General features: G+C 36.9%; 1 protein-coding gene across 1 annotated transcript in view; it reads left to right on the top strand.

Moving 5' to 3' along the window:
- Positions 1–12047, top strand: part of CFAP47 (cilia and flagella associated protein 47) — a 342945-nt gene that overhangs the window by 314739 nt on the left and 16159 nt on the right. The window contains 2 exon segments of the mRNA XM_027782493.2: positions 3284–3455; positions 4890–5051. Coding sequence (XP_027638294.2) covers positions 3284–3455; positions 4890–5051 — 334 coding nt within the window.

The raw sequence follows: 12047 nt of genomic DNA, 5'->3' as shown, positions 1-12047 counted from the left end.
CATGATATCCTTCTTATGAGTCAGAAAATAAATGAAGTTAGTGGTCTATTTCCTTTCACCTTCTTAGAGGCTGTTTAAAAAAAGACAAATCCTCCACACTTCAATTGTAGTGCTTTTTAAGAAGTATCCTTACTAGCACTTGAAAATAAATGACAGCCAAGACATAGAACTATATCGCTCAAAAACCTTATTGGTTTTTAAACATCGCTGCTTCAGAAATTCTGCATACACAAATGTTGCCTAAATGTGTGCTATTTTTCGGAAGTCTTTATTTACGCAAAGTACTGGAGAGAGGAAGGCTGAGGGGAGATCGTACTGCCCGTGGCAGCTACCTGAGAGGAGGCTGTGGCTAGGTGCGTGTTGGTCTCTTCTACCAGGTGGCAAGTGGCAGGACAAAATGGAATGGCCTTGGGTTGTGCCAGGAGAGGTTTGGATTGCATATGAGGAAACGTCTTCACCGAAAGGGCTGTCAAGCACTGGAAAAAGCTGCCCAGGGAAGCGGTTGAGTTGCCATCCCTGGAGGGATTGAAAAGATGTCTAGTTGTGGTGCTTAGGGACATGGCTTAGTGGTGGACTTGGCAATGTTAGGTTTATGGTTGTACTCAATGGTCTTAAGGGGCCTTTCCAAACTAAATGACTGCATAATATTCTTCAGGAATGATGAGAAAGTAATATTTTTTGTAAATGGAGTTTCTATTCCCTAGATGTAACAAGCTGTATATAAATAGCATGCTTGTATCTTCCCAGTGTTTGGACTGAGAAATAATGTTGAGTCAAGATGTGGCTAAAACTCTCCTTGCTGCTCTCTACTTAAAGAACAGCAGTGGATTATTTGGGGTATACTTTATATCTGCATGCATATTTTACAATTTACATTAGATAACATTTTAGTACAGATAAAATTGTTATTTTGATGTTTAAAAAGAAAACCAGTGAATGAAAACATACAAAGAGCTGGGCTAAAGGGTCAAGACATATTTGAACAGTCTGCTATATTGTATTTGGTGTCACTATAAAGAAAATGTTAATTCTTATTTATTTCACCATTTTAATTGAAACCAGAAATTTCAATTAAATGGAAACAAGGAAACTGAATATTTGACAATTTGGACAGATTTCTAGCCATGATACACAATTTTTTTAATTATTTTTTTTTAATTTTATTTTTTTTTTACCTTTAACATCTGCCAGTTTGCTTAGGCAGCATGTGCATTCTGGAATTGTCTAGCATAAAATATTAACATATTCACAGAGGCTTCCCATAGTACAATAATATAGTAGTCTTCAGGGCAGCTGTGATAAAAATCTAATTACATTTTTCTTTTTTGAACAGTTCAAAACTAGATCAGCAATGTAGATCAAAACCAGCTAAGGGACCAGCATAACAAGGCTTTCAAATATTGGGACTTATAAACGCATCATTTTTCCTTAGGTGTTGTAAATATTAAAATATTTTAACTAAATACTTAATATGAGCGTAGAACAGGTTATAAAACAGCCTGGAGCACAAAAAAATTGTAAATATTTAATTGCTTCTGACTAAAAGGTACTATATACATATGTCAAACCAAAATCAAATGTCTTTGGATACTAAAAGCAGCATGCAATTTACAGCATTTTCTTCTGAAGTATAGAAAACGTTTTTCCTGAGTAGCATTGTGTGATATAACTGCTGAAAGAAACATCTGCTCAACAGTTGCAATTTTCTCATTCTGGAATGCTCCAAATGATGTAATCTTTTCTCTCCCATAATAAGTTAATTTTTTGTCTTAATTTTCATGTTTGGGCATTTCTCTAGGGTGACTACTACAAGCCTTGGGCTGTATGGGAATCTGAATGCATGGTATAAACATATTTAAACAACCAAGCATGGAAGAATGTAGGATAATCCTAGGAATTTTATAAACTGTAGGAAAAATGTTCATACTTAATTTCATTATTAAAAAGTACATTTATTGTAATAAAGCAAATTTATAGTAAAAGGACAAATACATGGAAATCCGGTATATTCAGTATTTAGTGTGTATCTACTATAACCGATAATCCTGTCTGTTGGTATTGTTTTTCTTACCTCTGTGTAACTTTTTGATCTAGCATAAATCAATCAGACATCTGTGTGAAGAATCCACTTTAAAAAGTCAGAAATGTTACAGTATAAGCTGCTACGTTTTTTAGTGTTAATTTGTGTGTTACAAAGATATTGGCAACAGAAGTTCAAGCTTCTTGTTAGCCAATGAAGTTAGAATTTGTACATTTCAGAAAAGGAAAAAGGACTTCAAGCATAGGAAGGTGTCCGTGCTCACTTAAATTTGGGTGGCATTACAGACTGGCAAAACCAAAGTAAGATTTTGTTCAGCTGTCTCACAGTGCATTATCTTTTGGACTTTTTACGTGAAGAAATATGTAGTCTATACGTTAGAACTCCAAGTTGGAAGGTCTTGGGAAATAACTGCAGATGACTGGCCCTCTATAGCCAACGTATATATACAAGGATGCATACATAGGAGTTCTGTGCAACGCATTGTACTTAGCTGTGCAAATTCAAAATGCGCCTTAGGATATGTGGTCATAATAAGATCTAGTGGTTGTGTTAAAATACTTTTCCCCCATAAAATGTGTAAAACTTTTAAACAGATTAGCAGCTTGAGATTATTTTCCTCATAGAAACGTTCCGTTTTGTGCTTTTGTGCACAAATTACTGTTGTATACTGAATATCACAGTTTTCTTTGTTACAGCTGGAAAAGACACTTGAATCAAGAAACACAGCTTTTATTCTTATGTCATTACTACTTGGCCTTTTCATAGCTGCTACAGGGAATAAGAGAAGAGGCTGCTAGTGACATCTTTGCTCTTTTTCTGTATTCTGTTTCCCAGACTGTCAGCCATCAGTGGCACTGATGTCCTTAACGACTTGTTTTTTTGAGATTGTCCCAATGCCATTACTCAAAAATAGTATTAAATTCTTGCAATTTTCATTTGGCTGATGAACTGGAAATGTCTTTCTGTAATGTAGAAGTGGTAGCCAGAACAATACTGCTATTACTGTTAACATCTCCTAAGTAAATTTTCCAGCTTCCATTTTGCCAGAAACTATATAGCCTGTCATATGAAACTGGAAGATTTTGCTATGCAGTCAGAAGGAAATCACTCAAATTCTGGGTAATTAGTAGTTTTACTTCCTTGTCATTTTTAGTAACAAATGAAAGAATTGCAACTAGTATCCAGCCAGCTGTGTGATATTGGAGTGCACAGAGACTGATCTCTTTCTCTTGTGTCATTTAGGTTTCTGTACAGCAATGGAATTCCTATATGAATTGCAATATCAATCAAATGAAATTAAATCTCAGCTTGAATCTTTGGTTGGTATGCATCTGGTTCAAAAAGAACAGGATACAGAATCCAGAACCATAACACTGGTCTTTAATATAGTGTTTGCACCTAACAAACCAATGAGGTAAGCTCCTGTTCCTTATTACCAACAAAACATGCAATAAAATCCTGTCTGATCACTCTTAGCTATATAAACACCTCCCTGCATCATTTTCCTCATGTTGTTTTCATCTCTGAGATCTATTATTTTAGATTTTCTCACATGATGCTTCTCAGTATGATATCTCTGGTATTAAAACTGATAGTTTTTCTTTTTAATGCTTGTGACATAGTTCTGTTGAGTTACTGCCTTAGTCTGTGCATCCATCAATTTACTTCTAAACACGGGAGTATTGAAAGACTTCCAATGAACATTCAAAATTTGCAGAAAGAATACAGACAAGATGGCCTTGGAAAACTTTCTGTAGATGAACATGTGTGCATATTCTTCGGATGGATGGGATGGTGGAATTTGAAAGTAGTCTCTAGGGCCCCGGTAACAACAGTTCACAGGCAAATATTATCTTCTTTTACAGCTGTGAAAAATTAGGAATTTCCTTTGTTTTACATTAGTACATCCCACAGCTTTAAAAAGAAACTGTGAAAGTGAGATCCTGTCTAGAGAGTGGGAAGTTGCACCTTCCTCTTGAAGGAGTCAAATGTGTGTGGGGAGGAGGCTGGAAAGAAGCTTCAGTATCATGCAGGCACATGGAAAATTCAGAGGCTCAACATTACCAGGAAGATTAGAAAGCAGTCACTGCCTAGTGTCATGGGCTGCATGCAACGGGGGTATTTTTAGGGTGCAGGAGGGAACATTTAGGAAAGAATATCCACCCACACCATGCAATGTCATTGTATCAGAAGGGAGGTTAATTTCAAACCTCTCTTTATTTCTACTCTGTCCCTTTTTAATTTATTATTTTTTGTTTTGGTTTGGTTTTTTATCTTTGTGTACTTGAGACTTATCAGGCTTCATGCAGAGGATTCAATGAATGCAATTAATTGGTTTCTTATCTTTAGAATCTACAGCACCAACTCTCTTAGATGGTCTGAAGACATCAGTCTGCAATTTTTCTAAGTACATAGACCTTCACCAGATCTATTTGCCTCTAATATGAACTGCTACCATGTTGTGGACAAGATTCTGCCATGAACCAAAGTAAAAAAAAAAAAAAAAAGACTAAACCAAATTGAGTTAAATTTGTTTACCTCAACAGAGAGTAAGCAGAAAAAGAATCAAATCTCATGGCTGCTCCAATCATTTTGCTTTCATATTATGTCCTTTCTTGTTCTTTGCTGTAAATATTGTGATAGCTAATCTTCATCCCAGTCTAAGTGTAACTGATGCATACTATGCCATGCAAAATTAAGGATGTATTCCAGTTTAAAGCCATCTGTATTTTCATTTTACTGTATTGTAGTTCTACACACTTGAGGCTTATTTTGGACATTAATTTACTCAGTTTATGTTTTGTAATGTTGTTCTATGTATTGAATGTTTTTTATCTGAAATTTTAAGGAACAAAGCAACTCTTGTAGTACAGTGCACTACAGGAGGTGTTTGGAAGTTTCCCATGCTGTTCATTGCTACGGAGCCAGAGGTGGATGATGTCATCAACATTGAAGCAGTTGGCCTGAATAAGGAATCTATAGTTGGCTTTAAGCTTACAAGCCAGACAAGGTAAAAATACTTATGATTAAGTATTTATGCGGCTTTCTAAGGCTAGAGTTCACACTCAAACACATTAGATAGGACAGATTTGGGCAACAGAAACATATGTGAGCTGCAGCTATTTCATCATTAATTTCAAGTGCTGCATTGTATAGGTAACAAATGTGATTTTGATGGTGTACTGTAGAAAACAGAAGTATTCTATATGTAGGCTATAGCCTCTCAAGAGAAAATTTTGAAATACGTCCAAATGTTTATGTTATGACTTTAAAATTTTGCTCTAAAATGCTTGTGTGTTAAAATGTGTGAAACAGAATCACAGAATAGTCACAGTTGGCAGGGATCTCTGGAGATCATGTAGTCCAACCCCCTGCTAAAGCACGTTGATCTAGAGTAGGCTTCACAGAGTCACGTACAGGTGGGTTTTGCTGTCTCCAGGGAAGAAAAGTCCACAACCTCTCTGGGCAGCCTGTTCCAGTGCTCTGTCACCCTCAAGACAAGGAAGTTCTTCCTCATATGCAGAAGGAACTGCCTGTGTTGCTATTTGTGCCCATTGCCCCTGTCTCTGGGCCCAGCTGAAAAGAGCCTGGTCCCTCCTTTTGACACTTACCCTTAAGATATTTGTAGACATTGATAAGATCTCCTCTCAGTCTTCTCTTCTCCAGGCTGAACAGGACCAGCCCTCTCAGCCTTTCCACCAGAGGGAGATGCCCCAGGCCCCTCATCACCTTTGTAGGCCTCTGCTGGACCCTCTCCAGCAGTTCCCTGTCTCTCCTGAACTGGGGAGCCCAGCACTGGACACAGCACTCCAGGTGGGGCCTCACCAGGGCAGAGCAGAGGGGCAGGATCATCTCCCTCGACCTGCTGGCCGTGATCCTCCTAATGCACCCCAGGATCCCTTTGGCCACCTTGGCCACCAGGGCACACTGCTGGCTCATTGGTAACTTGCTGTCTACCAGAAGTCCCAGGTCCTTTTCCACAGAGCTGCCTTCCATCCAGCAGGTCAGCCCCCAGCCTGTACTGGTGCATGGGGGGGTTGTTCCTCCCCAGGTGCAGGACCTCATGCTTGCTTTTACTGAACTTCATTGGGTTCCTCTCCACCCAACTCTCCAGCCTGTCCAGGTCTTGCTGAATGGCAGCGCAGCCTCCTGGTGTATCAGCTACTCCTCCCAGTTTGGTATCATCAGCAAACTTGCTGAGGGTACACTCTGTCCCTTCATCCAGGTCATTGATAAATAAGTTGAACAGGACTGGACTCATCAGTGACCCCTGGGGAACACCACTAGGTCCAAGCTTCCACCAAGACTCTGCACCATTAATCACAGCCCTCTGAGCTCTGCCTTTAGTCAGTTATCAAACCACCTCGCTGCCCACTCATCTAACCCACAGTTTTTGAGCTTACTTATGAGGATGTTACAGAAAACAGTGTGAAAAGCCTTGCCGAGGTCAAAGCAGACAACATCTACCACTGTTTCTGTCATTTACCCAGCCAGTCATTCCATTATAGAAGGCTATCAGGTTGGTCAGGCATGATTTCTCCTAGGTGAATCCATGTTGATTGTTCCTGATGATTTGCTTTTCCTTCACATGCTTCAAGATGACCTCCAGGATGAGCTGTTCCATCACCTTTCCAGGGATGGAGGTGAGGCTGACCAGCCTGTGGTTTCCTGGGTCCTCCTCCTTGTCTTTTTGAAGATTGGAGTGACAATGGCTTTCCTCCAGTCTTTGGGCACCTCTCCTCTCCTCCCTGACTTTTCAAAGATGATGGAGAGCGGTTTGGCAATAATGTCTGCCAGCTCCCTCAGCACTCAGGGGTGCATCCTGTCAAAGCCCATGGCTTTGTGGGTGTCAAGTTTTCTTAAGTGATCTCTTAAATGATCCTCCTCGACTAAGGGAAAGATCAATATACAATCAAAATACAGAGTTAAGGAAGGTGTATTGTGATATTAAAGGCTCATTATTAAAACCTTTATGTTTTTACTATAGATTGTTTTTCAGAGTAATTTATACTTACACCAAGGCAAAAACAATCCTTTGCATTGTGTTTTAATTTTTTTTAAATGTGCTATTCTTTTTAAAGTATTCCTGTTTTATTATGTAAGCATGTTTTGAATTCATCTCTACTCTGCCCTTTCACTAGATAAAATAATGATGTCATTCTTTGGTATTTTATTACTCTCTTTTTTAGAATTCCTGCAGAAATCTCTGTTAATATAATTTTTACATACTTTTCATTGTTTTCTCAGAATTTCATAATGTTGTAGCAAACTTATGCTGTCATTTGTATACAGCAGGAAGTCAGGAAATAAATTGTGTAGTACTGACAGAGAAGTTTTAAAACACTAAAACTGAAAGAATCATGATGCTTACAATCTATTAGCTTATGGAAGTTTTTAAGTTTCTTTCTTTTTTTTTCTTTAAAATTAACTATTTTTACTACCTATCTAGAAAGTGTGCCAGGTATGCTGGTTGACAGTTAACTTTCATTGTAGATACGTGCTTTTGTATCATCCCTGCAGGAAGTGTCCTTGGTTCCAACTGATTATTTTTTTTTAAGAACTTATTTCCAAAAGCTGTGCCTCTAACATGGACAGTTGTTCCAGCTTTTAGATGGCTGTCAGTGATACTAATTACTAGCACTCCGAAAAAGGCTTCTATCACAATGTCCAAGTTAACAGTTTCAATGGAATGGGCTGTTTCAGGAACAAAAGTGAAGTGATTGCTCTGGCAATACTGTAATCTCCTGGTAGGTGTTTGATAGTAGTGAAGAGACCTAATGTCCTCTAGAAAGCCATTATAAAACCTGAATTATTATAGTTATATAAAGAAAGACCTGTGGTGGGAGACAGATTCTCTTTTTCCCTTAAACAAATCCCAAATTTATTTTACATAGCAAGACTTCCTCCCATACATTTGAAATACAAAATGCAATGTTTGCATGTGCTGGATAAGATCCGCATCATAAATAGTGCCAACAACTGCTTTGTAAGTTTTATAATGCCTTATCATATCTTTGATTTGCTTAGAAGATTTTAGTGGTGGAAGTTTTGTTACAGAAATAAAACGGTCAGCCAACCAACATTTAGCATGCTGGATCTGCAGTTTAAGAGCAATTACACAAGAAACCCATATATTACAGATGTAATTTAATGCTTGAATAACTCAAATGACTTAGATTAAAAATAAAACCATGAAATATTGAAGTATGGGTTAAAATTTTCAATTGGATATGGAGTGTCATCCTATAGACCTTCCCTGAAAAAAAATGATCAGCCCTTTGGAGTTTTTCTGCAGTAAACATTTAGCAGAACAATCCCATTGAGAATCAGTTCTGGTGCTTAGAGAGGTGGGGTTTTTTTTGCCCTCCATACAGATACTTTCTGTCTTCCTTTCATATGCTGGAGAGTACCTCATGGCACTGCTACTTTGAGAGTAACTGGGGGGGAAACAGAGATGTATTTCTGAGTAACCTGCTAGAAAGGGACTCTGCAGCTGTGTCTTTTTTTTTTCCTCTCTGTTTGCAGCCCAGAGTGGTTGCACAGCATCACTGAGAAGACCTGTACATCTTTATGGGCTAGGAGGGTGCATAGTGATGCGGCAAAAAATATTTGAGATCCACAGGCCCCCCAAAAGGCTCACTATTTTACTAAAGACAGATTAGGATTCTCATATATATGCCAGGTTGAATGAGGATTTTCAGCAATCCACAGAGCCCCTTTGGTGATCACTACAAAGCTGTGAGGTCAATGGTTTTAGCTCTCTTTTTCTCTACAGCTGCTGCAACTCAAATATGGGCTTCTCCCTTTAACTACACTCCTCCCCTCTCCAGCAAAATCCTCAGTGTCTGTGAAATGTTTTGGACTGAATTACTGACTTTCCAGCTGACCCATAACTACATTTGATGTAGTTGCTTTAGGAACAGTGAATGATGAACAAATGGGAGGTAGTTGCTATGCTGTTCACAATGAGCTGCAATAATGAAAGCTCTGAGAGTCCATGCGAATCTGTAATGCACTGTCTTTTAATACATTTAAAATTGACACGTACGTGCCCCCACTGAGAAACAGCACAGTATCTGCTTCAATAATTAATGACAGTGAGAATGCAGGCAAACAGTTTTGTTATATGAAGAAAACTCAAATACTTTTTTTAAAAAACTGTCTGCATCTAGGATAGTTGTGATATATGAGTAGTCCAATATCTTACTTTCGGCTATAAAAATTCAAAAGGGACATATTGTTGAATGGTCCCCCTTAATGGCATTAAGATTGGTTAAGAGCCAAATCTGGAGATTTCACTTGTTAAATAAGAAATCTCTGCCACTTTTTAATATTCATAGATGATGGTTTTTGGACTTTGTCATAAATGTAGGTTTAATTCAACACCAGCCGAAATCAGTGGCAACATTTCCACTGAGGTAATTGGCTTTGCTACAATCCTGTAATGCTGTGTAAACATCAGTGTTTGTTTTAATAGCAAATGCATTATTAAATGCCGATGGTTTACAGAATGACAGCAATATTAACCAAAAAGAATAGCTAGAATGTTATCCTTGGAAATAAAAATTATAGAAACTTGTTTGATATCCAACTGAAATTATTTGTTCTTTATGCTGATGTCTGTAATTGAAACAGAATAAAAATTCCAAAACTGATGCTTTACTTAAAAAAGCCCTAGCCCTTTCTATATTTGTTTTACTGAAAATAACTTCTTAATGTATTTTTAATCAATTTTAATCAATTATGTTTCGGAATCAGAACATTTGCATTAATACAGAACTCTTTTGTGTAGAATATTTACTACTATAATTTCCAGAACAGAGGTATTTTGACAGTTGGATTTATTTCTTCACATTAAAATACTGATATCCAGCTACAGCAGAATGTTTTCCTGTTTTCCAGTGCAAACACTTCAGTAGCCAACATGAAACGATCATAGATACATATGAACACTCTTTAATTTCAAATTTTTTTGTAAACTGCATTACTTTTAAGTGTTTAGTCAAGATTGTGGATAATTCTGATCATTCTCTCTGCTTATTTCTCATACACAGAGCCTCCTTTCACCCTTATAATTCTAGCTTTCCATGTACCTGTTAGTGATTGTTTTAATGACATATTATTCCCATACACAGTAAAATTTTATCCATTCTTCCATTCCAACCTCTGATTCCAATCCTGTGTTTATCACAAACAGGGTATTTTGTAACAAACAGTTACATTGAGGAAACTTCTCAGATGAACTCAAACTATGCTTCAGAAAAGCATACTTAATCAGCACCTGCTATCACAAAAGCAAACACTGTGGTATCTGTATGGTCTCCATGGAGTGTTATTTGCAAAATCCAAGGCTCCACCCAATTATGGGAACAGAGCTAGAATAAAGAGACAACAAAACCACATGGACTAGGGACAGGAGGAGAAAGATGAAACTAGTCTTTAAAATCACTGCATGTGTAGACTTAGTTATCTTAACCTACTTTTCATATTTTGAGCACCACTGTGGGTATTTTCGTTGTTTCTTCTATGCACGCTTCCTAGTGCATAGAATAAATGTTCAATTAAAAACATTTCTTGATCACACAAGATTAATTTTAATGCTGTGTGAAGAATAGCGAGCAACTATTTTTTTTTTTTTTTTCTGTAGCCTCCCTAATTGTGAAAGGAAAAACAAAAAAATGTTTATGGTTACAACTTTGAGAAATATTTCTATTTTGCTGTAATTACTTCTGTATTTCATTTGAATTACCATGAGCCAGAATTATGTGTGCTGCAAGAAAATGTGTTCATTAAGTTCTCAGCACACGCACCCTTTCCCTCACCCCCTCTTACACATCACTGTGCATGTTACAGTCCTGGATTCCTATGCCAATCTCTTTGTTACCAGTTCTGCAAAATTCTACCATTATTCTAAAGATATAATTAGAATACTTTATCTTAGCATCTTCCACATAGTGGCAGCTGCAAAGAACAAATGTTGACTGAGCTCCATTTTTTGGAGTCTGAATGGAGAGTAGTGGAAAATATCAATAAAGATATGCATGTGCAGAGCTTCCAAAAAGTTATGATCATCCTTCTTAATAATGCAATTACTGGCATGTCACACATTTAGCCAGGAGCTGTCACCTGGACTGCTTGTGTCAGGAAAAGTCAGTTTACCAATCTACAAATACAGTACCCCTGGACAGAACAGGAATGAGACAGAAATCTTAATATTTTGTGAAGATAAAAACCCTGGTTCCTGCTCTGGTTCCTGCTTTGGTTTTCAAACATGTACAACAAAAGTGATGTTATAGTTGGTAAAGCATTCTCTGTCAATCATTTGTCATGCAGAGTTTCTTCATATTTTTTAAAAGTCCCTTGATTCTGAAGCAGCCTTTGCAAAGCTGTGGAGTGATAACTGGAGTTAAATCTTTTCTGATGTCCAGAGTTAAGGATTTAGAATGGACAACAAAACCAGAGGTGGTTTTGGTATAAAACAAGCATTTCAGATAAATAATGAGGATTTCCTAATTTTTTCTCATTGTCATTTTTTTTTGGTTGAAAAGAAATTATCTAAATTATACCAATTACCTCTAATAATGTATAGAATTTGATAACTGAATACAGTTAATAAGTATAAAGAACTTCACTATATAATTGAAATTTCTTTTGTCATCCAACAGATGTTAACTACAAATTATAAGTTTTTGAAGCACATTGTAACATTTTCAAACTGTACCCCTTATTTGCTTAAACAGTTATGTATTTAACAGATTAAGGCATTTTTAAATTCTTTTTTTATTGGAACAAAAACCCCATCAAAATAATTTGATTAAAACCAGTATGTGTTATTTTTTATATATAGTTTGAAAAATGCTGAGTTTTATGAAGGAATATATTTCTACTGAAATAATTTAATGCTTCATGGGTTTGAGGAAGAGAGGAGTAAACATTAAAGCTATTTTGAGCCTTAATTTAATAAAGCTTATATTTTCAGATTTGCTGGGTATTTTTTAAGTTTTTC

The sequence above is a fragment of the Falco peregrinus genome, chromosome 4 (assembly GCF_023634155.1).
Source record: "Falco peregrinus isolate bFalPer1 chromosome 4, bFalPer1.pri, whole genome shotgun sequence".
NCBI classification, from domain to species: domain Eukaryota; kingdom Metazoa; phylum Chordata; class Aves; order Falconiformes; family Falconidae; genus Falco; species Falco peregrinus.
This window is presented reverse-complemented; position numbering and strand designations above follow the sequence as displayed.